The sequence below is a fragment of the Colossoma macropomum genome, unplaced genomic scaffold (genome assembly GCF_904425465.1).
Source record: "Colossoma macropomum unplaced genomic scaffold, Colossoma_macropomum, whole genome shotgun sequence".
In the NCBI taxonomy this organism is placed as follows: domain Eukaryota; kingdom Metazoa; phylum Chordata; class Actinopteri; order Characiformes; family Serrasalmidae; genus Colossoma; species Colossoma macropomum.
Window position 1 is genome coordinate 23,242,268 of NW_023494806.1, and position 26,823 is coordinate 23,269,090.

At 37.0% G+C, this 26,823-nt stretch overlaps 3 protein-coding genes across 3 annotated transcripts; 2 read left to right on the forward strand and 1 right to left on the reverse strand.

Moving 5' to 3' along the window:
* Positions 1–2,932: 2,932 nt before the first annotated feature.
* LOC118827383 (interleukin-8-like) lies at positions 2,933–6,755 on the reverse strand. Its single transcript, XM_036598724.1, has 5 exons — positions 6,501–6,755; positions 4,275–4,374; positions 3,497–3,632; positions 3,317–3,403; positions 2,933–3,173 (listed from the first exon to the last, which is right to left on the reverse strand). Exons 2-5 carry the CDS (start codon positions 4,336–4,338, stop codon positions 3,131–3,133), a joined length of 330 nt encoding a protein of 109 aa, XP_036454617.1. The 5' UTR covers positions 4,339–4,374; positions 6,501–6,755; the 3' UTR covers positions 2,933–3,130.
* Positions 6,756–9,693: 2,938 nt separating this feature from the next.
* LOC118827629 (C-X-C motif chemokine 11-like) lies at positions 9,694–12,170 on the forward strand. Its single transcript, XM_036599062.1, has 4 exons — positions 9,694–9,824; positions 10,041–10,167; positions 11,059–11,136; positions 11,266–12,170. Exons 1-4 carry the CDS (start codon positions 9,758–9,760, stop codon positions 11,321–11,323), a joined length of 330 nt encoding a protein of 109 aa, XP_036454955.1. The 5' UTR covers positions 9,694–9,757; the 3' UTR covers positions 11,324–12,170.
* An 8,212-nt stretch (positions 12,171–20,382) lies between these two features.
* Positions 20,383–21,332, forward strand: LOC118827391 (C-X-C motif chemokine 11-6-like). The gene is made up of 4 exons (XM_036598735.1): positions 20,383–20,534; positions 20,658–20,784; positions 20,877–20,966; positions 21,124–21,332. Exons 1-4 carry the CDS (start codon positions 20,477–20,479, stop codon positions 21,146–21,148), a joined length of 300 nt encoding a protein of 99 aa, XP_036454628.1. The 5' UTR covers positions 20,383–20,476; the 3' UTR covers positions 21,149–21,332.
* Positions 21,333–26,823: the final 5,491 nt, after the last annotated feature.

Below are 26,823 nucleotides of genomic sequence, written 5' to 3' on the forward strand. Positions count from 1 at the left end.
AGGGGCCACACAAGACCATGATCCCTCCCTGGTCAGGGGATTGATAGTTCTATTGGTAGCCATACATGCCCACGCCATAACACTACCTCCACCATGCTTGACAGATGAGGTGGTATGTTTTGGATCATGAGCAGTTCCTTCCTTTCTCCATACTTTACTCTTCCCATCATTCTGGTACAAATTAATCTTGTCTCATCCATCAATAAGATGTTGATCTAGAACTTTTTGGCAAATATCTGGTTGTCCTGTTTTTGAGGCTTACCAATAATTTTCATCAGAGGTGATCAGTCTTGATCCTGCAGATCTACTGTCCTAGAGCTGAACTCCAACACACCTGGCTCTAATTCTCAGATACCATTGAAGGCCTTCATTATGTGAATCAGGTGTGTTAGATAAGGTCGAAGCTAAACTCTGCAGGGTGGTAGATCTCCAGGATGAGGACTGAGCATCTCTGGTTTACATCTTGTGGTAACCCCGCTGTATTTACTCTGATTCTCTCGATTGTTGACAATGACAAAGATATTCCTACCTCCTGGAGCGTGGTCCTGATCTGGCCGTCTGTTGTAAAAAAGTTTTTCTTCTGCTTTCTGTTATCAACCACACTTGTTTTCCATGGTTTTCCGGTCTTTTTGGTGTTTCTGAGCTCACTGGTACATTTGTTCGTTTTAAAACGTACCAACTAGTTGATTTGGCCACATCTAATGGTTTTGCTATCTCTCTGATTGTTTTGTTAATATTTTTCAGCCTAATGATGGCAAGCATTACTGGAAATGACAGTTTTTGGACTTTATGTTGAGAGTTAATAGCAATAGATTCCAACAGTAAATGCCACACTTGAAAATTGAAATTTTCCGTTCCGCCTTAAATGGTGCAGCAGTTACATTTTGGCGCCTCAGCAGTTCTTGTTCGAATTTCACAACTGCTGCACCACTTAAGGTGGAACTGGGAAAATGCGAACAAGAAGCTTGCGAATAAGAAGTTGACTTTACCTTGTTTATTTGTTGTACACAGTCAACAGATAAAACACAAGAAAAAAAAGTACCTGTTGGCTCATATTCGCTGTGTCCCCTGGATAAATGGATGTAACAGCGCACAGCTTCAATAAAAGTTTAGTGGCAAACCTGTTTTTGAATAAAATTTATAAAAGTCTTCTGGAAAATGGCTTCTGCAAAGTTTTCTCTGGAAGTTTGGCTGGGACAGTCCGATTTCTCAAAAAAACTGCACCTGTTTTTCTCTAATTGTCATATCCTTTGTTAACTTTGTTAACTTTGCATCTGAAAACAGAACATGTCTCTGCCATCATTTTGAAAAATATGCAAAACGTAGCTTGTAAAATACGACACGCAACCAGCTAGCTACACCAGACTCTGACACAGCTCATTCCACCTTATTATTATGCTAATGATATGGAAAGCCTCACTCTATAGACAGAATTTGTTCCTCAGGTTTGTGACATATGAAACGCAGAAATTATGCAAGTGCAACTTCATCACACACTGTAATTTATTTTATTTGTATTTATTATTTATTTTATTTATATAAGCATTTTAAAATATATTTACCTTAGCCTTTACCAAACTTTTATTAAAATGAAGTATTAATTCTCATTCATTCTTGCATACAAAATAATATGACTCTTGTACGTAGGTGGCCCACAAATAGGATTTTTGCTTAAGGACCCCCAAATGTATAGAAAGAGCCCTAATTAAATTTATGCAGAAATCATCAGGAATAATGAAAAAAAGAAACTTCACTTGCACCTTTGGAATATTTAAAATGGCTGCAATGATACATTTGCTTCCTGGCAGCCAAGAACAGCACAACATTTAATCGCTTTCTTCAACTTCAACTCCAATAACTCTGCTGCACTCCCAATCATGTCACTGTGAATAGTCCGTCACATGTAAATGTCTTCATGGTTGTGACATCATGACCATGATGAATTTAAAAGGTTTCTATACACTAAGAGTTAATTTGCAAAAAACGAAAATCGCCATCCTTTAGCTGACTGCAGTGAGTTATTCTTAACACACAGTGCAGTCTGAACCCTAAATACGTTGTATCACGAAAGACATTACTGTTCATTGTCATGGCACAGAAGCAGTCAAACGCCAGACGGTTCTCAAGCAGAACCTGATAAATCCGTTCAGCGAATCAGCACCCAGTATTCAGGTCAGGTGCCGCAACACTGCTGTGAACTGTTTCAGGCAGAATCCCAAATGGCTCCCTTCTCACTACAAAGTGCACTACATAGGTCTTAAAATAATGGCTACTTAATCTAAACACTGCACAGTCTGTCTAACAAAGAACCTCTGTGGATTCAGCCATGTGTGCACAATTCCATACTGGACATAAAGTGCAATATTTGTGTGTGAGGCCAATATTTCATAACTCACATGGTGCACTAAATATGGAGCAGTGAGCCATTTGAGATTCAGCCTTAGGATTTACTGAGGTATGATCTTATAGATGTTTAATGTTGCTCATTATTGGGCTGTTTTTGTTGCAATTGTCAGCACTTTACCTGCTTATTTTATGTTAAAGAAAGTTAAATACTGCACTTGTAGCCATTAAACAGCTTTGTTTAACTCTGAAACATGAGATGACCATTGGAGTTATCTGCTTTTACCAAAAAACAAAATAAAAAAAAAAACAATTTTAAATAAAGTTTCATTTTGTAAGTTACCTGTATTTTGTTATTTTTACTTAATCAAAACAACACAACAGCAGTTTGATTGATATAACCTGGAATGCACAATAAAAATTGTGATTTATGAAAAATCATTAAAATGGAGATCTATTTTTGCAAATAAACTCTTCATATGGACAGAGTGGACTGGAGAGTGAACTGTAACTCTGTGAACTCTTTTTAAAACTTTAAACATGTTTACATACTATATTAAACTCTTATTTCAATAAAGCAAGGAAAATATTAAGAAAAAATAAGAAAAGAGAGCTGGTTTTATTTCTAAAAGCTTTTAGTGTCTTTTACATTGTTCACTTATTACAATCTGAACTGATAATGAAGGTAACATTAGCTTATGGTTATGATTGGACAGAAAACATTTTTAAAAGGCCCAAATCTAGGCAGTGATTTTTTTTTTGAAGATGGACAGGTGCAGTGGTCACGTTAATACGTGCTGGTCAGGTCTGAGAGCCCCCTGCTTCTTTTGCTGTTTTGGAAAAGAGACAAATGGTTATAAAGTGTAGCAGTGAGTATTTTAGAAATAAATCTAGCATTACTGACCACAGAGATTAAAACCCCAGCAGTCTTGCATTATTTTGATGTGTTAATGCTTTAAGTGTCAATGTCTACCGCTTCTGTGAGATTCTATCGATGACGTTGTTGATCCACGGTGCATCAGGGGACACACACAGTACCCTATTGTCCTTCGTGGTGATCCTGGAGAAATGAGATGAGTTAGCATTGTTGCCACTTAAATGACCCTTCATAACCCCTTAAACCTATTAAGCTCAGGCCTGTATACTGACTCACAGGATTTCAATATTGCCGCAGTTTGGACCAGGAGGCAGGATCTCGATCCTCTTGAACAACCGGGTCGGGATTTGCCTGGAGGTAGTGGTCAGGCAGCGGCATTTATGGCCAGTAGCAAAGCCACGCATGGAAGTAGCTGGAGATTTAGAGAGTTGCTACAAGTTATAATGAATCAACACCATCACAACATCACCTTTTCATTCTAAAGATGAAGAAACCAAATAAGAACATTACTGATCCTTCATGGTTAGACTGGATTTGAGTATTATGGGACATCTGGTCATATGACATAGTATGTAATATGTTAAGTGTCCTCTTGCATATTTAGGTAACATGGGTCAAGTGTGTCAACGAATGATTTCAAAGTGTCTGTTATTACTTCATGACCCAGAAAACCCCAATTCACTCAACGTTACATCCTAAATGTCACTGATTGCAAATTTAAATACATCTTCTAATAACTTTAGCCACTACAAAGATGCCTCAAAAAGTCCATCATCAAATTGTCATTGCTTTACTGAACTACTGAGGAAGGTTCCTAGATGGTGTTTGGCTCGGTCGTACATTTCTAGGAATATCTTTTAATTGGTACATTAATTACATTATATAAAGGTTCTATAAAATGTTATTCAGACTTACACATCTCATTTACAAAAATGGTTCTTCAAAGAACCATCCATTGAAAGTGGGTGAAAGTTTTAAGTAACCATATATGAATCACTCCAAAGAATCCTCTGTTTAAATTGTTGTGATCTGTCAGTACAAAATAGTCTCTTACCAAGTGTGGTGGCAAAGCAGCAGAGAGCGGTGGCTGCCAACAGCAGACGGGCGCTGAGCATCATGGTGGTGCTGGAGGACTGGTGATGGTGATTGTCAGTCTGGGATAAAAAGTGGTGCATTGCTGGGTATTTAAGGATGCTCAAAAAGGGAAGTCATGGAAACATCATGTATGCTAATGCGGGGGAAAGAGTGGGAGGGTATGAGCATAGGGCTGTTACAGGAAAGCTTTGCGATGGCCCTTTGTAGAGGAGGCGTAATGTACAGTTTCAGCTTATTCGGTTTATTTTATGATATTCCCTCTGGGGGTGGCTGGTGAAAATTTTGATGACTTTTTACTCCGCAGTGTTCTCTAGTCAAACAAGTCTGTGTTTTGGTTCTGTTCTAGCACTAGACTATGAAATTCAACATACTATGAGAAATGACTGTTGGAACTGGACCACTCTCCAATAAACCAAGAGGGTTATTTCACTTACAAACTGAAAATGTGTGAACATTAATTCTAGTAGCATTTGACTGAGTTAAAATATCTGGCATAATTAAGGCAACACCTTACTGAAGGGCAGCATTCATAAGGACACCTACATTAGTCTCTCATGGCCAACCTAAAGCTACATAAACATTTATAAAGGCTTATTCCAAGTGTTATTTCTCATAAACGCTGCTTTGGTTAATTTTTACATGACATTTCACCTCAGTAAATGACATGACAACTGTTATAGAAGTCTGTATAAGTTTATGTCAGTTATCATGAAAGGCTTATGAATGCGCCCTTCAGTAAAATGTTACTATTTTTATTTATTGCATGCTGACATTAATGATAATGGAAAATCTGCTTTGTTCTCTTTAATTTGGACAAATACATCTTGAAAACAGGAATAAAGATAAGAGTTGTGTGATGCAGTAGCTTCTAAAGGAAACACTCTTTGAAAACAGAGAATTTTTTGCAATTTTATCCCAATGCACCCCTGGCTTATACTGCTCAAATCTATGTCTCTGCCAAGATTGGGAGGGTTAGTTCAAAATGTATTCTGTTACAGATTACTGATTATCTGTTAAGAAATGTAACAGTAACCTAATCCAAAAGATTACTATATTTACTATATTTATATTTGTCATTTTAAAGATGTATAATTAAATAAAAAAAGGAGAAAAATAATTTTAACAAGAGTGTTTCAGCAAGAATTGAACTTAACACAGGGCAAAAATGAAAACTGCACTGTTTTGTTAAACAGAATTTTAGATGACTTAAATATTGTGCGTCAAAGAAACGCTGATAATCTCATATTTAGCAAAACTGCCAAATCTAAGCGGAGCAATGTATGGAAATATTTCAACTATAAAGATGATAAACTACAATATAACAATATAACAATATAATGTTTTTGGGGTTAAACGCGTATTCTCGTGAGTGGTGATTCAAGTGATTTTAAAAGGAAGATGAAGAAATTAGTACACTGACTCTAAAAGCTCTTAGACTAAAACACAGGGAAGCAATTAACTGATGTAGAATAATCCATGACACTGGATCAAATACAGTGCAGTTAAAAGCTCTACTGCTCTACTCTGGGACTTTACTTGCCTTATTTGCTAAATATCTGTTGTGCATGTCAAAAGATCAATCTGGTAGAAATATTTTTTTTGAGATCCCAAACAGTGATTAAAAACAGAGGTCAATCATGTGCTCCGTCTGCTAAAAGGCTGCACTGGATCATAAGGTTTTATGGTGGTGCGTTGTACTCGGATGATGGTCACTTGTAGACGCTCCCTGATCAGTTCTCAGCGGGTTCAGCAGTTAATGGAACTCAAAGCGGCCTACGAGTTCAAAAGGCATTATTTTCACACGAAAACTAAGTGGCAGCTGATCGTCTTAGTTATAAATAATGATAATTTACACGTATTAACATTTTGCACCCATTTTTCATCAGAAAAGAGTGAAACTTCACTGCTGACGACACTTCGCTCTATTTTCACGTTTTGGATCTGTTAGTTAGTTAATCTTAGCTCCCTTCAGCATTAAATCCTAGCAGGTTAAGGTTCTCAAAGGTTTGAATTATATCCAGTCAAACTGTAGATTTTTATGCAGCAACAAACGAGAATAAAGGGCTGAGTTCCAAATCAGATCAGTTTACTGTTGCAGAATCTGGCAACCAGAGTAAATAACTGATTCAGATATCTTCAGGAAAACACTGCATCGCAGTTCTGCCAGAAAAAATAAAATACTTACTGAAGTTTCTCTAGATCGTCTGGTAGATTCTTTAGAAATCTCTAATGGCGGGAGGACCCTCCTCCTCCTTTTTTGACCCAAATAAAAAATTTCGACAAATGGCGACGAGTTTGTGTTTTTTAATCTCCCCTGTGTTTATAATGCAACCACACGGAATCAGGAGGTTCTATTTTTGGATCCTGATTACGTTACTACCCAGCCCTTCTCCCCTTCTTCCTGCACTCCCCAGCCAAGTTTCCATCTGCAGATGACGAGCATGAGCTGTGTGTTGCTTCACGTTTTCATTTTTACCACAGCTGTGGGAGCTGAACTTTGTTGATATGAATTTTCAGAGGACAGCTGGCTTTCAGCAGACTGTTTTTTTGTTGTGGTACTGTATTTTTTATCACCACATAGCTGCAGAAGTTTGGAAGTCAGCTTCAAACTGTCAGAAGGATGCTACTGAAAAGATTCTCAAACAACCCGTTCTGCTTTTGTCAGAACCTGCTAGGGCCAGGTGCTCCCTGACCAAGCGATGGACCACCTCCATCCTCTGTGGCAGAGCCATCATATAATCTGGAGAAGGTTGCTCTGGTGGTTGTCAAGGGGTCATATATGATGTTGAGGGGGGCTCTCAGCTCCCACCTTATCATGAGAGGACCTGGAGAGCATCCAGTGGGTTCCTGCACGGCCGTACGACAGTCAGAGAAAAGCAGGGGCAGGAGTTCATTCCAGTCACGCTCCTGCTGGCCCACCAACAAGCCTAACTGCATTGTGAGCGCGCAGTTAAACCGCCCTGCTTGTCCGTCACTCTGCGGTCTCAAGGGTGTGATTCGTTCTGACCCCTGGTCACTGAATCTGGTGAACATTCCTTCCATGAGCCGGTCCATGACAGTGGACGCCTCTTAGTTGGGGACCACATATGCCTCCAGACACCAGCATGTAGTGATTACCCCTTTCTGTCATGAGAAACGGGTCCAGGATGTCCACTGTTACTCATTCCAGGGGGCCGTGGACTGTGGTTGCTGCAGGGGTGCTTGGGACTGTTCCAGTGGGCCCTTCTTAGCTGTGCAGATGCCACATCTCTTGTGGAACCACCTTATATTGGCCCGACACCCCACCCAGAAAAAACAGGCTGCCAGTCTTGTTTTGGTGATGTGGAGGTGTCCTGTGGATGAGGTGCAGAACCTGCTGACGGTGGGAAACAGTAACCACCAGTTGCTATAACCCTCTGGCCCCACTGGGGGACCTCCACTGTCTGTAAAGAGCCCCCTTCCACAGCTCCAGCATGTCCTACAGGCACTTAGTTGCCTCACTGTACAAAACTAACTCCTGCCACTCCACGACTGATGCAATGAGAGGGTCTGCCCTCTACTCTGTCCACAGCTCTTCCATGTTCCAGCCCCCTAGCATGGGAGAGTGTCAGATGACTCTCACCAGCCAAACTTCCACCTCTCAGTCCCGCTCCCCCTACTCACTAGACAACCCATCAGTGTTTGGTTATAGATAACACCAAAAAGGGTTCTGCTGTTATGTTGTCAGAATTCAGACTGAATTTGGCTCAGTGGTAGGCCAGAGAGAAAAGCTTGTTGATTCAAATGTTTGAATTTTTATCAACCCACCATCCATGAGTCTGTGCTAACATTTCTAATCCATCACAATGGTCACTAAAACCAAGATCAAACACAGTGGAGGCAGTAATTTTGTCACTTCTACTGAATAGGATTAGGTCAATCAAGGTGGACTTACTAAGATCTTTTGGATTTGGTCGAGTTGACTCAGTAGTAAGTTATGTGAGGGAGAGGTTTTCACACAGTTCTTTCAAATGATTGCATGCATTAGTCAACCAGTTAGAGAGTTAAAGAATTTACGAGTTAAATGGGAATTCCACTGATTTTAAAAATGTCTGTATAATTCAAACCAGTCAGAATGGTTTGATGTTAAATCCTTTATTCAAACTTACCGAGACATAGATGTTCACAGTGGCGGTGATAGGAACCAGACGTCTGAAGAGTTAAGTAGCTCTAAATGTTTCCCGTTACAGAAAGTATTACAATAAATCATTACGAATTCCTCAGACATTGTTTCTGAGAGAAGGTTGACACAAAATATAACCTGAAGAACACTTCTTTTTTCAGATTTACTACTATTTTACCATTTACCATTTGTTTTGTATAACAAATAAAATTATTTATGTTGTAGACATTATGACTCCTGGTTGCTATCACCACCACTGTGATGAAAGTTTCTCTAGAACGAGAAACTACTCTGAATGACTTTATTTGGACTAGCACACTTGCACTGCCACAGCCTTCTTTACATGGGATAATAAGCTTGGCAGTACTTAAGCCAAATACGATACTTCGTAATGAAACAGTTTGATGAAGGCATCTTAGCCAAACATCTTAACAAAAAGAGCATTGAAGAGAAGCGCTCCAGTCCTGCTTGTCCACTAGGTGGCATCCAAACTCCTCATTTCTTTTTTTGCATTTCCTGGAATTAAACTTGGTTCTGGTCATTCGTCTTAGTAAACAAAGATAATCTGCAGCACATTTACAAACTTTGTAAATCCACAAACTCTGACACTACAATTTTTATAGTAAATAATTAAATCATGTACTTGCATTCCTAAAGATTACCTCTTTTACATTCATTACAATTTTTACATTTATACACAACATGTAAGTGCTGAGTAATAATACTATAACACACACACCCTTATGTCATTATAATATAATATATAATATGTATGATTATTAAAACACAATACATGTATAATAAATAGAAATTAACCAATTACAACATCAGAATAATTCATATTATTATAACATTTAAAAGCCTGATATATGAGCACAAAGGATACATAATCTTCATGCCATATAAAGTGAAAAGATGTGTCTTGTACCAAGCTTATATATTTATTTTTTTATCAATTTTATTACATACTGTTTGAAGCTATTTTGCATTTCTTTTACAACAGTGAAATAGCTATATAGAATGTTATGAAACCACTGTTACACAACTTTATGTATAGACATTTCTGTGTCTATGTAACACTTCCTGTCTCAAATTCAGTGGCAGGTCACTTCAGGCCATTATTTTTAACTTCTTAATGGGATTTTCCCACGGAGAATGACCCGAGTACACAGAGCATGCTATTGGTGGACTGGAAAGTGAAAGTGAATGATGTATTTCTATAAAAAATAAAGCCACATCCTCCTTACTACCCTCTTTAACTAAGTGCACTTTGTCCTCCTCGTTACCAGCTGAACTTCACAATGAAAGCTACTACTCTCATACTGCTATTTTTGGTCATCTTTGGATTGACTGCCATGCTGTGTGCAGGTAAGATCATATATAGTTCTATCAACATGGTCATCTATACTAGCTGCGCACATTTATATCATTTTTTAAGATGGAAGGCTGGTCAAGTAAAAAAACAAACAGTAAATACTTTTTTTCTGGAATTCACTTCATGCTCTAATCTGGGTATTAAAACAAAGTTATTTATCCACTGAGCTACTTATTAACTCACTACATTTTGGCTGTTTGGCTCTGCAGGAAGGGTGGGAGGACAAGGAGAGCGCTGTTTGTGCAGAGGGAAGATCCAGAAACGCGTGAGACTTCAAAATGTTCAGAAGATTGAGAAATTCTACCCAAGTCCCTCTTGTTCAAAGACTGAGATAGTGTGAGTTTGCACTATTTGTTTTCTTTTATTTTTTCTTGTAAATCATTCAGCATTACGTTCAGATAATCAGGCTGACCAGTATTGTAATGTTTCCCAGTAAGCAACAATTTTACTATGTGTCTAGTTGTTATAAGGGATAATTATTGAAAAAGAAGAATCGGAATAGATGACATGCACTACACAATGATCAATATGTTCACTTGTCCATTTGTTTGAGATCACTGACCCCCATATGCAGAAATTACCTTCAGTGATAAAGAAAACAAGAAGAATATGCAGTAAATATAAAGTAATGTGCTTGTTTACTCACTATTGCCATTTCTTAACTAAGCTGATGCTCTAATGTACGTTAATAGTTGAAGTATATTGTCAAGTTATTGTAGCTACCCATTAGTCATGGGAGTAAAATGGGGCAATGGTGATATTAAGCATTCAAAAAAAGGAGGTTTTGGGGCCCGACCACCAGTGCACAGTGTTTGGTAGTAACGATTACAAAAATCATTAATCAAAGTAGGAATACACTTCGTCAGATTACAGTTAAATTAAGAATGAGTTTTTAATTTGTCAGCATCAGTATGTCAGTATATGAATTCTTGATTTGTTTGTTTTTCCTATAAACTAGTTTTCCTATAAACAGCCGTGTCACGATGACTGATAAACGACAGTTATGTGTGGTTTTAGCTGAAAGAAGAAGGAGTTGTAGAAGTCAGACAGACTGGTCAGCATTTGAACCGAAAACCAGAAGTAGTCCAGAAGTAATCCAAAAGTACTGAAATTAGATTACAATTTTAAGTCACCTAAAAGATTACATGACTGATTACCCTGTTTATGATTTCTTAAGTTCTCAACCAAATGTTAATGAAATGCATTTATCCTTTCTACGTTTTCCAGAATCTCACTGAAGAGAGGAAAGACAGTCTGCCTGGATCCAGATGCAAGACAAGGAAAGAATATCCTAAATGGCAAAAAGTGAGCACCTGCCATCACTTGTAACATCACTGGGTTTTAGCTCACTTTTAGCTTACTTCTCTCGTTCTCTTCATGTGGAAAGTGTGATAAACACATAGTTGGCATACACTTTTTTCCCTCTGCTTCCAGACGAATGAAGCCCAAATCGCAAGGAGGTGGGAAGAACAAGAAGAAGAACCGGCAGTGAGACCTTAATACACATGCAGAGGCATTCCACCAACAGAATACTGTTTAGTCCCACATCCATTTTCAAAGAATATATGCACAGATTATATGTTTTTATATGCATTTAAAAGCTATATGTATTATGAACTTTTTAAAATATGGGTATTTAAAATTTCTTTACATGCATTATTTTAAGTAACAGTAACAACTGTGCACAGGTTTTGAAATGCAATGTGCAAGCATGCACCTACTAACCTGCTAAATGAGGAGGAAAACCAATAAGTCACATGATAAACAGGAAATCATTAAGACCCTTCATTGCAACATAACCGCCCCCCACCCCCCATCCCTCAGGGTATAAGTATCAGTAAGATGGCTGAACACACATTAAAACATTATAGACAAAAAGGTACTCTATTTGTGGAATGTCTCTGCACTCAGGCCTGCCCTACATTGTTACAACAAATGACAAAAGCCCCTTGTTTGCTGTGTCTAGTCTGGGATTAATGAGCGTTTTCATTTTTTTCACTCACTGCTGTATCACATGGGGTTACTTAGCCTTTGCCCAATAACTGCTTCATGTATGATCATTCAATCAACTGACATTAAGGTTCAGCTTTGTTCCACAGGACTTAGTGTCTGTGTGATAACATTTACAGTTTGATTTTTGCATTTTTTAAACTTTTTTTTTCTCATTTCTTCAATGACAATCACAGTGTCAACTGAAAGAGAAAATAAAATACGCTTCTGAGTTCATACATTTCAGCCAGCATGCATAAAATGTCTACCTCCTCTTCTTTTGTACGTCATGTAAGTGGTGTTTGTGTATTCAGTTTCCCAACAAAAAATAAATCTGGGGTGTAATTTGACTTGCTTATGTTATCCCATCTCTTCCCATAATACACATTTGGCCCCATTTACTAGTAGGATGTTTGCTTGCTTTGATTCTTAACAAGTAATTGACCTTTCAGGCATCACATTTACCAACAACATGTAAATATTTATAAGAAGGAATATTTCATGTATCTATGATATAATTGTTGATATACAATGAACATGAGTTAATTAAAGGGAAAATTCACCTTTTTAAAAAAAATTTAACCTTAATTATTTGTTACGGTTAAAATCTTTTAGACTTGGTCAAGTCAACTCCATAATAAGTTGTGTGAGGGAGAGGTTTCCACAAATTTCCTTCAAATGATCAGATCCGTTAGTCAACCAGTTAAGGGCTTAAAGAGTTAAAGGGATCATTAAGATGTAATATAAAACAATATATAAAACTATATATATATATATATATATATATATATATATATATATATATATATATATATCCAGTCATAGAGAACAAGCACATGCAGAGCTTTATTATCACTATTTATTACTATTTATTATCATCATTAGATACAAAATGAAGCATTTTCTGCAGAGCATACGTTTAATGCGTCTAAAAGTTACCCCATAGAAAAGACATTTATTCCTAAAATGTATTCTTTTAGCCCGTTATGGTGAAGGGTAACGTGAAGGCAAAATATTCCTCAAAAGAAAACTTTTTGGTTTCTCAATATTACAACACTGTAAAAAAATCGCAAAAAGACATAAAAGAGTTTTTCATAATTTCATATAAAAACACTCAAAATTACTTGGTTTGTAAATCCATAAACCAGTCACAAGAGTAAATAATGTACCCAATATAAATAATGTTAATGTACTTAAATGTAAGTAATTAAATAATGTTTAGCAATGAATGACAGAAATGAGGCTTTTTTAAATATATATTTTTGGTTGGAAGATGCTAATAAACTCACCAAACCTAACAGATTCATGTTTAAATATAATCTTCTTGTGTTTACTTTCTGAGCACGAGGTACACATGAAGGCGGCCTGCGTTTCATATGACTTTTTGCCAACTTTGTATTTTTCCATTATTCGCTTTTATCCGGGGGGGGAAACACTTTGAGGAACAGCATCATGCGACAACTTTCAGTATAACTAAGTCACATCACAAACAGCACCAAAAAAGCAGCAAAGTGTTTGGGTTTTAACCTTTAGATCCTCATCCTTGCAACTCTGTGGCAGATTATGTTGGCTGATGTAGCAGTGTTTTGTTTCACTAATGTAATTTATCAAAATACAAACGCTGGTTATCCATGTTTCCAAACTTGTGAGATCAAATATCTTTTACCTGAACTGATTTAAACTACATCAGGCAGATTGTCTTTGTTTTTTGTTTTTGTAATAAAATTACAAGTAAGCGGTAAGTGACAAAATTGGTAAATAAATAAGTGAATAAGTAAGTAAATAAATAAATAAATAGATAGATATTAAAAATCAGGCTTAACTGTGACTTTTTGCGTGGCATCCATTGTTTGAGGGGAATTCAGAACAGTGCAGTACTTTCAAACATCTTTCAGTACTTGTACCTTCACTATTTTGATCCTGCATTTCCAGGAATTAGAAAGAAAATGAGAAAACAGAAAGTTTGAGCTCAGAAAATGTCCATAAAAACCCCACTCCTGCATGCATTTCATACCACTGTTGAAAAGTGTGTACACAAGATGGTGTTTGCTTCTGTAGTCTGTCAGTGATATGCACATTGTCACCACAAGGAGATGTACAAGTTTAGCATTTAACCTGGAGGCAATATTTTATATGGGTGCAAAGTTATGCAAAGTTAATGTAAATAGACTAAAGTTGTGCAAGAAAATGGGGTAAAGCTGCATTAATATCCTATTCATCATATTATAATGTATTTATGATTCTATTAGAATTTTGTGAAACCAAGGATTTTTTTAAAATACAATATATAAAACATGAAGTTTTAATTAAAATATTTATTTTTTTTATTATACATTAAAACAAAATGATTCAAAATCTCTTCAGCTTCACAGGAAATGACTGCGTTCTTACAGTAAGAGGTCAGCAATGTGCTGGTGAATGAGTGGCAAAAACAAAATGTTTGAGGGGAAGTACAGTTTACCTAGACTGCTGGTCTGCGAGGTGTATGCCTGCTGTTTGTGGCTACAACTGATGTGAGTTGTCAGTCTAACGGAAATGTATGGACCTCTGCCAGGAGTAAATAGTGGGAATCATCTGTGAACAGCTGAATTCTGCAGGAGTTGGAGTGTGGTCTTCAGTAGCACATAGCCTTAAGTATGTTTATTAGGTATGAATGTCACGTGCACCCTCACTAAATGCAAGAAATCAGAAATAAATCGATCATCCGTGCTATCTGACAGACAGACATATGGTACTTTCAGATGTGCAATCCAAATGCTAAGCCTTACAAACAGGAACAGCATTTGTAATCAAGCCGCAGACATCATCCAAGAGTTTACTCAATGACAACCCAAACAGAGTGATATAATATGACCCCGGGCCACTGCTGACTACAAGTAAAAGTGTTTCTGAGAAATCAAACGAGGCACGAGAGGAAGCTGTACGCTGAAACTAGAAGCATCTGCCAAAAAAGTCATTTCCACCACAGGCATAGAGTGGGGAAGCCCCGTGGATGTACAGCGACACATGCTAAGCCTTTTTGTGTTGGTCTTATTGTTTGCATGATTATTTTCTTTCATATAAACCTAAAAAATAGAATGGATTGTGCCTACAGACTAGAGAAAAACAAGCGTGTCTTATTGTGAATGAATGCTTGCCTTGCATCCCTTTTTTATTTAGTCATTTTTAAACATAGGTTCATTTTTCATTCTCAGATTTCAGGTAAATATATGTTATTGGTCAGCTAGTACTACCTTTTCTATAGCAGGCATTCTCCATTATTCAACTGGTGAGTTAAACCAGAGACTCACTTTGAGAATTAAACATAAAACAAAAAAAAAAACAATATATCTATAGTGGTATTGCTGGAACGCTGAAACACTGGATGAAAAACATTCACAGCAGTAGGTATTGAGGTTGTACATTAATTGACTCCATACTGTAGTGTCTCTATAACAATGCCACATCTGTGGAAGCTATAACAAAAGCACTTTGCTTTCACTAATACAGGAAAAAGTACACATGGACACAGAACAATACAAAGCAAGGGCAGCATCACCGCATATGCTTTGATGCATAAATGAAAGAAATCACAAAGACAGGCAGATATATTTCTACATAAATCTCTCGTTCTTTACCAAATGAGATAGATGACAATATCAGGACAATCATTTAGCTACTGAGATAACAGCAGCCTCACAGAGAAGTACTGTACAGATACAAAGAACAAATCTTCATTCCAAAAAAAAAAACTTGGGACAGTATGTGAAACTACATGATGAGTACAAAAACATGATTTTTAAAGTTTTGACCTTATAAGCATTTTTTGTAAATATAAGCTTGGATTCCTGCAACATTTCCAAAAAAAGTTGAGACAGGAGCATGTTTCCTACTGAGCATGGATGTCTCTGAAAAAAACATCATCTAGAAGGTGGCATAAGTTTCCAAAATGTATATATAGCTTTCAGCGTTAATGATGCCTTCATAAATGTGCTAGTTACCCATACCATTGGTACTCAAAGGTTGATTTGTCAGACTACAATACATGTTAAATGCATTAGTGCATTTCTGATGAGCTCAAGCCCAGAGAAGCTGGCAGCATTTCTTGACACTGTTGATATAGATGTATGACTTCCACTGTGCATAGTACAGTCTTAACTTGCATGTGTGGATACAGCGACAAATTATGTTTATTGACAATGGTTTGTCACAGTATTCTTGAGCCCAGTCTCAATGGCTGTTAAGGTATTTTTATTTATTTATTTTTTGGCCTTGCCTTTTACACACACGAGATTTCTTCAGATTAACCAATTCATTTGATGATATTATGCACAGTAGAGAGTAAAGTAACAAAAATCCTTTTAATTGAATGGCATATACATCTTAACTCCCAGCATTTTTGGAACATTTTGCAGGCATCATTTTCAGAATGAGCATATTTTTACAAAAAACAATAAAAGTGAAAAGAAAAATCTTGTCTTCATACTATTTTCTTTTAATTACAGGTCAATGTGGATTTATAAATCACTGCTTTTATTTGCATTTCACACACTGTCATACTTTTTTTTGGAATTAAGGTTTATACAATAGCATAGCATGAAGGAACTTTTTCCTTGCATTCTCGATACTGTTGCTTGAATAAACCTAGTTTTGACTGTGAAATAAATGGTCTATCAGTGAGGCCTGTTAGAATTTTCTGAAATGAGTACCATACTAATTAAAAAACCAGGAGGTTTTCTTCATAGTTATTTCTGGTATCTTTGGTCATGGATCAGAAAACCTTAGGGAAATCGACCGGAATTGCTTTCTTTAACCGTTCCCCCAGGGTTCAAAACAGCTGGGAGAATTCTCTCATTTCCATCTCATCTTAAATATTGTTATTGTATAAAAGTTGTAACTTCTTGTACTTCGACATTAGTGTTTTTCTACTGCTAATAGAGCTTAGCAACTGTGGCTGCTATTACAAGTGAGAGTTCTTTTCTTCTTCTTTCTTCCTGCGTGCAAACAGAGCAGGCAAGAGACAAAGACATGGGAGGTCTGGTTCAGAGGACTCTTTCAGGGAATTTCCCACAATGTGTCTTCCCCTATCTCTTCCGTAGAATAGTGGACTTCAAGTACATGCATACAGTTGTTTTGGTGCCTGCAACATATGCTCATCATACCCATGGAATCTATTCATTATACCCATATAATTTTTTATTTCTTAATAAATGTTCAGTTAATATTTTTAAAAACTCAAAACTCAAAAAGTTATCCTTATTAGTAGCAGCCTTTACTCATATCTTGTTGGTTGTACTAAATACATGCAAAATGTCATTAGGTTAAGCACAACAAGCCCTTTCTGTTTTGCACCTGAACTGAAACTTTCTTTCTTGATGCCATATACAAATCATTATTGATGCAGGCTTATAGACCTTCGCAACATTTGGCTCATTTAAACCACTATGTCTGAAAATGTTACTGCCATCTCTTCTGGTAGGATTTTGGGAGGCAGTTACCCGTCCAGACCGTAAGTAATGCCAGGAACGGGAAAAGATCAGGGAAGAGGGATGCTGCCTCACCAGCAACCCATCTGAGTTCCTGGAGGGAGAAAATTCAAGATCACTGCTACTACTGTTGACAGTACTTTTGTTCACTTTTACATAGTTTCACATAGTTATTTCTTTCTATTTCTTTCTATTTCCTTATATATTTAGAAGGAAACACATGGAACACAATCCTAATCAACACACTGTGGATGACGCTGCATTGTGTCCATTGTTTCCATTATTCCTCTTCCCCCCATGGTCAAAAATAGTTTTTTGAAGAGTGCATAGAAAGTTTAGTTTCAGTTTCATTTGTGCCTTTGAGGAGAAGCAGGTCATTTCACTCTCCTACTCCACATAAACTGCTGAACTAGTTTAAAGGCTTCTTCTTTCTTTGAAACCTTACTATTACAGAGAATACGCAAGGGATTGACCTTTTACACAGTGTAATATGCAAGACCAAATGGACTTTCAAAGCCGACTGCAGAGAATTACTCTGGAAAATGATCTAAAAATTCAGGAAATAGTATGGCTGTTCACTTATTCGAGTACTCATTTGTTGCATTGGTATTCGTTTGTCCGTTTAGTATTTTTATACCACAAAAACTCTAGAATAAAAAAGGCCTCTAGATAGAAATGTTATTCTTAATATATGGAAAATGTTGAAAAAAGCTGATTTAATTCAATGCATTATTAATTTGCATGGGCTGTGGGACAATGTGGGAGTCGTGGTACAACGTGGGATTCTTGGCCTGGGGGCAGTCATGGGCTGGAGGTAGGGAACCAGCCTTGTGACCGGAGGGCCACCGGTCGATCCCCTGAGGACATGACATACGTGCCCTTGAGCAAGGCACCTAACCCCCAACTGCTCCCCGGGCACGATGGATCGGGCTGTTCATCGCTCCAGGCAAGTGTGGTCACTGCCCCCTAGTATGTGTGTCCACTAGAGTGCATGTATGTGGGTGTTTCACTGCATGGATGGGTTAAATGCAGAGGTCAAATTTCTCTGTGTGCAAGCACAAGTGGTCAGTGGTTCTAAATTAATTCAAAAAATGAGTGTGCAACAAACTACACTGCTGTCCATATGGCTAAAAGAGCAAGGACGCCTACGAAAAAAATGTGTACAAGAGCACTTTAACCCCTTAAATGGCCAGGCCCCACCAGCAGATCCAAAGGTTTATCACACACTTCTATAAGCTAAGAATAGCTCAACCAGTTTGCACTGAAGTCCCTGTAGTTACTGAATAATATGTCTTGGTATATAATAAGCCTGGGATTTTAAGGGTTTCATTTGTCATATGATATTTAAGATGAAGTTGGTATACCATGAATGCACAATATGTTTGATGGATCATCTTCAGCTCTTTCTTTTCTAATTAAACAGTTTTATACCAAGTAAAATTTGACGGCACAAACAGCAGATCTTTTTACTGCGACGAAATCACAATCACAAGTATTAATTGCTGTATCAGAGAAGAGTCCTCCTCCACTCCTCCTACTCCTCTATATACTGTTAGTACAGCACAGGAGCTGCTCTGCAACTACCACACCAACAAGATCATCATATTTTAGTAAACTATTTTAGATATAGTTGAGGACGCTACAGAAAGTGTCAATGTGTGATTTTACTGCATGTCTATAGAGTTTACACAATAACAACACAATAGGTCAGAAGGGCTTGTGTCTGAATGGAAGTAAGTGTGGACTGAAACACTGATTTAAAGCTACACTATGTAACATTTGGGGATTTGGAGACCTCTCAGGTGGAAGTTTGTTATTGCAGACAATATGTAGAGGAACATTTTGTATCGTTGGTTATCCTTTGGGATGTGGATGAATCTGATGATTGCGAGCAAATTGGAAGAGTATTCATAGAGAACTGTCAAAACTTGGTGCACGACGTGTCTTCTGAGAATCTGAGTGAATGATCTACTATTGTCATCATATTTTTTAATCAGTATACTGCTGATTTTGAATTTGATACCTACTTAATTTTACCAAAAATCCCCAAAAACTTACATAGTTATGCTTTTAATGAATGTATATCTGTACCTTCGGATGGATGACAAAAATGAGCGTTCAATCACTCATTTGGAAATCTTGATGAGGATTCAGAGCATATAAAATGTTGTTTGGGCTAGCTCTGTTAAACAGACACAAGATTAACCCTCATTTACACTATATTGCCAAAAGTATTCGCTCGTCTGTCTTCACACGCATATGAACTTGAGTGACTCCATTCTTAATCCATAGGGTTTAATATGATGACGGCCCACCATTTGCAGCTGTAACAGATTCAACTCTTCTGGGAAGGCTTTCCCCAAGGTTTAGGAGTGTGTTTATGGGAATTTTTGATCATTCTTCTTCTTGTATGAGAAGACCTGGCTCACAGTCTTCACTCTAATTCATCCCAAAGGTGTTCTATCGGGTTGAGGTCAGGACTCTGTGCAGGCCAGTCAAGTTCTTCCACACCAAACTCACGTATCCATGTCTTTATGGACCTTGTGCACTGGTGCGCAGTCATGTTGGAACAGGAAGGGGCCATCCCCAAATTGTTCCCACGAAGTTGGAAGCATGAAATCTCTTGTTATGCTGAAGCATTAACAGTTCATTTCATTGGACCAAGCCCAACTCCTGAAAAACAACCCCAGACCATCAATATAGTGTAGTTTACTTTTACATTACTAATCATAGAACCTAATACTGTACCATGTTTAATTGGTTAAGAAAATCCATTTCACACTAAAAATTTTTCTGGGCTCTTCTGAAACTTTGTCTTTGTCTTCAAACATTTGTCATGCCCAGCATTCTGCTCAGTCATCCATGTCAGAAAACAGTTTGCCCAACTACATCATGTACAGTTTGCTAGAGTTTGCGACTTGATACCAATAATGACCACATTCTCTGAGAACCCTACACAGCATAATGAAATCAGACCTCAGCCACTGCTCTCTGGGTAATTTCCACAAGAGAGGGAAGTTGGATCGTGAGGAAGCTGTGCTACGTAAAGTGAAAGTTACTCAATCAAAGGCTGGGAAAGCGGAAAAACCCCAACTTGAGCATTTAAAAGCACTGAAGCACTGGCTCATTCTCAAAGCTTCTTGAGCAGCCTGAAGAGCATCACCAAGAACATCTTGAAGAACAAGAGCAAAATGAAGTCTACAGCAGCTTTTGTTGTGGTTGCCTGTGTCCTTATGGTGCACGTACAAGGTACTGTTCTTTCTTCCACTGGTCAGATCTTACTTGTTTGGACTGTAGCTCATTTATTGTTTGTACACTATTAAATAGAGGTATAGTAATATAACAAACTATGCAATTTTCTTCTACTTTCAGGTCAGGCCAGGCCTAGTGTGAGGAGATGCTTATGTCAAGGTTCTGGACTGAACATGGTTCGTCTACAACGTGTTGAGAAGATTGAAGTTTATCCTGCCAGTCCGTCTTGTGAAAATATTGAAATGATGTAAGTCCACTATCAATTAAATGTTAATGTACAGTGCCACTTAATGGCTTACTTCCATTCAACAATCTAACAAGTTTATTTTCATTCTTTAGTGTTACCTTGAAGAATGGAGCAGGGCAAAAATGCTTGAACCCAGCATCCAACTTTGCAAAGAATTACATCAAGAAGGCCATCCAAAAGAGGTGAGAACATCAGCTTGAGCACAATAGTACTGACTGTTATGTATTACTCAGAGCTTTTGTTCAATAAAAAGGCACAAAAGATGAACATGCATTTCTCTTTAGATAAGAGAAGTATGAACAAATCTGTATTTTAAAATAAAATCTTTGTTTTTCATAGGAGTGCTGAAACAAAACATCAGTGAAGATGTGCAAGAGAAGACTGTGAACGGCATCCGCTCATCCATTTCAAAATCCTGCACTGAGACAGTTTGTCTTGTTACTTGAACTGCATATTTGCATGATTATAATTGCTTTTTTGTCACAAAAACTATAAATATATAATTCGCCTGTGTTTTGTTATGTTAATTTATGAAAGAGGTACTTTTGTATTTCGCCAGTGACATAATGTATATTAATTTATGTGATTTTTGGTTAGAAACCTTTTGTAACATTATTTTTTCTTTTTTATATACTGTTATGGTTTTCATGTTTTACCTTTTGTACCTATTTAAAATACAATAAACTGTGCACATACAGTGCTTGATACAAATCAAACTCCAGAAATGTTCCTTATTACATGACAAATACATTTTCTCAGTAATGTCAACCCACTACAAACTTCCTGGCAGCATATGCAGGTGTGATATGAGACATTATTTGTCTTTTTGAATGATATTAGACAAATGGTAGCCCTTACAGTCAGACACTAACTGAAGTAAACTACAAGCGTCACTAAATTCCTGACCTAGTACGGTGAATGTACAAGTAGTGCAGTGCAGTTTTTGGCCAGATTACTGGAGCACAACATTTAGGAGCAAGAAGAATCAAAGAAGATCATTCATTAGAAGGGAAAACATTAACAAAACCTTTAGAAAGATACTAAATATCAGCTGAAATGTCAAATTAAAGATGCATGCATATCAACTCTGAGTTTTGTTCTCTGCCAAAAATGCACTAAATGAAAATGTTAAGACAAACTCATGATTTCTTCACATAAAACAGATTTTCACACTAATTCACGTCAACTAGAGGACTGTATTCCTGCAGGACACCCACAGGACACAATGTCTTGGCACAGGGCTAATTTTCAGTGTTGTGCATGGGAGCAGGCAGTTAATCAGTCCAGTGACTGATGATAATTTTGCAACTGTGGCAAAAATATTATTAATATTATGAATTCTGCCATAATTGAACAGCCCTAAGTTCCACAGTTTTGGTGAAGCATTAAGTAAATGAATAAAACAATATAATTTTCTTCTGCATGCAGAACATGGGGGTAATATTGCCATAAAGATGAAGCCTAGTGTAAGGAGGTGCCTATGTCAAGATCCTGGGCTGTACATGGTTCATCAAAAACATTGTGAAGGTTGAAATTCATCTTCTGCACCCCTGTTGTAAAAGTGGAATGTGGAAATTATATGAGAATTCTAATTCATAATCAGAGTGATGAATAAGACAGCATAGTTAAACTCCTTTCAAATACCATTTAATTTATTTTAGGCTTCTAAAGTTACTCTAAAGAATGGTGGAAGAAAAGAATGCTTGAACTGAGAATCCAGATTGGCCCAGAATTGCATCACTTTGGCATTTCCAAAGAGATGAGAACATCAGTGCTATGTACTATTCTGAGAAGTGTAAAACATTAAAGACCAAAATTATTTGTCTTTTACTTCGTAAAACAATATAAATAGGGCTTTTATTTACATTGTTTTGTTTATTTAGGAGTGCCCAGCATGTTAATGTGGAATAGAAGCCTATGCAGAAGCCTATGCAGTACGACTTGTGTGGGCTTTCTTATAGATTTTTTTTCTTATGTAAGAATATAGTTTTATAGAATATTTGCATCTCCAAAGGAAAGGGAAAAACAATCTTAACAAATAATCAAAGTTTAACGAAAAACATTTTACAAGTAATTTTGGTCCATTTTTATTTATCTATTACTCATGAAATTTTCACACAATCTGAAGGTCAGTGTTTTTTCAAATTACATAAAAAAGTGAAAAACAACAAATGCAATGCTGTGTATTTCTATAGAAACACTTCAGTAGTTTTGGAAGATTTTATTTCAGATAATCATGAGATTCTGTGTGGAATCAGTGATATCCTGAAAATGTGGAAGCCCACTATACAAAAAAGCCTGCATCCCAAAATTACCCAATCAGCACTGACACTCTGATTGACTGATTCTCAGTTGGAGGCTATTAGCAATCCAACGAGAATTCTGAAAATGGTTCCAATGAAAGCTTTGAAAATGTTAGCAGAACCCTTTTTGGTGCTACATAGAACGATTTTCAAAAAGGAGAACCATACACAACACATTCTCCATCAATCTGAAGAACCATTTCACCATGCAATGAACCATTTAAGCATGCAAATGGTTCTTTGAGGGTTCAGGGTTCTATACAGAACCATTGTCTTCTTTAAGGAACCCTTAAAGGACTGTATTTTGAAGAGTGAGCACAGAGATAGGTAGAGGTAAATGTAAATGTGTTTAATTAAAATATGGTCATTTCGCATTAAAAACAATGTGAAACTTCATCACTTGATTCAGTATATAGGCTTCAACATGTATTTTCAGCTAAATAAATAAGTTAATAATAATAATAATAATAATAATAATAATAATAATAATAATACAACTACAGCAGTACACAGAACATCAAAAACAAACAAGAAGGCACAGTGTAACAGGTCACATCTATTTATAGAACTGTAATAGCAGCATATGAAAGAATGTAAGGATGAGAAATGATCAAATGACAGCAAAAGGTACATCACAAAAAATAGCTTTATGACACTGTATGAAGTGATATGCAGAACAAACCCTTTAGTTACCCAAGAACATTGAGCAGATCAGAGAATACACAAATGAAATTAGACAAAACCTGGTTAAAACTGCCAAACACAAGTGTATTTAGCCCCCCACATAGCATGCTGCACCTTGCTTTTCCCTGAAATTATATTGCATGCGTAATACCTGAAAAGACTGACTGAGTGGAATTTACAGTTTAACAACACCACATGGAATTTCAAAGCTAACCGCAGAAAAATACCATGTGCCTAATAGCTGGATGTTGATGGGAGTTTGGTTTACTATGGTCCAGGGTAGCAACAAGCGAGTGAAAACACAAAGTCATATGCACCCCTAGTCAAATTAGCTGATTTTCTAAGTGAAAATACATACGTCATCTATAGAGAACATACTTCTGCACATTTTAATGCACAATTACTGTTGCGTAATTGCTGAAAAACCATAAAAAGCCTGTATGAGAACTTTAGCACAGATTATATATTATGTTTCAGTCTTTTTCAATATGGAAAAATCTGCAAATAAATATAAATTGTGCACTAAAATTAGCAAAAAAAATGCTTGTTTAAGTTTGATTCCTTTATAGGATGTTTTCACATATTTTCACTTAGAAAATTAACAAAACTGGTCCAGGAGCCGGACCAGGAGTGTTCAGACTTTTTCATATGCTGGTACATCCAAAGGGCATCAATGACAAAATAAATAAATAAATAAAGTGTAGGCAATATACACATACACTGGATATGCAGAAACAAGAATCCAACAAAATAACAGGCAAACTAACAGATCAAACAAACACTCAGAATGCTAAATGCTATACAAAGACTAAAGCTAAGACAAGAAGTATACAGGAAACAAGACACAGGTGAAGACAATGACTACTGGATGATGCTAGAAGCTACACATTTACATTAGTTACTGATGACAGAGTGGATAAAACGCTTTCAGTTTCATTTCTCACTTTGCAGACAAGCATGCCATTAGCCTCCTCCTCCCAAAAAAAAACCCTGAACACTGAACTGCCTCAAAGGGTTCTCTTTTCTCTGAAATCTTACTATTACAGAGAATTCCCAAACAACATGCGCAGTTTAGCAAAACCAGACTTAAAGCAACTGCAGAAAAATACACTAAACATAAGATTATTTTAAAAAAGCATGAAATAGACAGCTGGGCTTAACTTACTTCATTGAAAATGACAAAATCAGAGAGGTTTTACAATCTACTGTAGCTGTATCCAGGGCCGTAACTAGGAGCGAAATTTTAGTGAGGTCCACTTTGCCAGACACTGACCTACATCACATAGTGATCACAATTCTCAATTTCAATTTCATTTTTTTTACCAAGTTATTGGTTCTTTTTTAACCATTCATAATTGTTATGGACCTTTCCTGTCCTTCCATTACCTATTAGTGTTCCATAAACTGAGTAAACTGACGGCTTTAGTTACCCTGTTTAATTTTATTTAAGTAATCACTTGACAATTATTTACATATTTATTTTCAACTGAAAATACATTTTGAAACCTGTATGCACAATCACACTAATCTTAATTTACCCAATTTACCCCAGCAAACACAAAAGACAGGGTATTCATACAGTTAATGGGACAAAGTACAGCCTAATGCACATGTTGGTTTCTTATGTTAGAGGTTACATTAATTTGCTAGTTAACAGTGAATCTTCTCATTGCAGTTGTATTATATTATAATGATATTATGGGGTTTGCATTTTACAAGTAAAATTTGTTAATTACACTCATAAATTTTCACAATTATATCATAGCTATGTTGTATGTTAGCCTATGTGTACAGTCACATAGCTAAACACCTCAAGAAGTCAATGTCACTCAGGGTAGCTTAGTCTTGTACAGTGATAAACCAGAGACGTTATAAATTAGTAGACCAGTCACTGCTTACAATATGAATGGGAAAGCTTGCAACACCCAACACGGCGTCTATTTGCGGAAAAAGGCCCAGCCTTCATAAAAGAAGGGTCTACGATACTGTGGCGCTAGTGGGGAAAACCCCCTCATTGTGGAGTTCTGCGCAAGCACAGTAGCCAAAACAACCTTTTCTGTGTCTTACTGAACCAAATGCTACAGAAAATTTATGAGATCATGTCAGATTTCCTGGTGATTTCAAATATGTTTTCTAAATGGTAATTTGACCTTCAGTTTTGAGTATTTTGGTCTCTCTTCATTTAGAGAGCTAGTATGGCTGGAAATGACTGCCTCACAGTGTTGCAAAGACGGCTGCCAAGTGAACAGACTTTCCTACAAGGAATTAAACACAACAGGTGGTTATGTCTGTAAACATAGCACAGCTGTTCTGAGGTCAGCTGAGAGAGATTGCATCATAATTAGTTATGGCTATGGCTGCGTCAAACTTTCAGTCAGAGCCTGGTTTGGACTGCCAGTAAGTTATCTGCTATTAAAATAAAGCTGCATACATTACTCAGAGCCCCATTCTGCAACAGCCCAAACAATGTGATGAAAATGGACTTTCAGTCTTGCTGACCAGGCAACGTATTTCCAAAGATTAAGGAAGCTGACATGTGGAATGTGGAAAGTGGAAAGTGAAAGTAGCTTGATCAAATAGACTGGAAAATGAAAGCAGCTCAGTAAAAGGCTGGGAGAACCCCAATCTGAGCATATAAAGCTTGAGTAAGCCCTGATTCATTCTCAAAGCATCTTGAGCAGTCATAATAGCATCTTTAAAAGCATCACCAACAGAAACTTTTTTGCAGCATTTGGCTGAATCTGAGCAGAAAGCACAGCTCTATACACATCAGAATTCATCCTGCTGCTTCTATCAGCAGTTGCATCATCAATAAACACCAGTGTCCCAGTTCTATTGACAGTCATACATGACCATGCCATAACACTGCCTCCACCATGTTTCACAGATGATGTTGTACGCTTCGGATCATGAGCGCCTCCTTTGCTTCTCCATACTCTTCTCTTCCCACCATTCTGGTACAAGTTAATCTTGGTTTCATCTGCCCAAAGAATCTTGTTACAATAGTAGGCAGTTTTTTTTAGATGTTTTCTAGCAAAGAGAGTGTTATCAG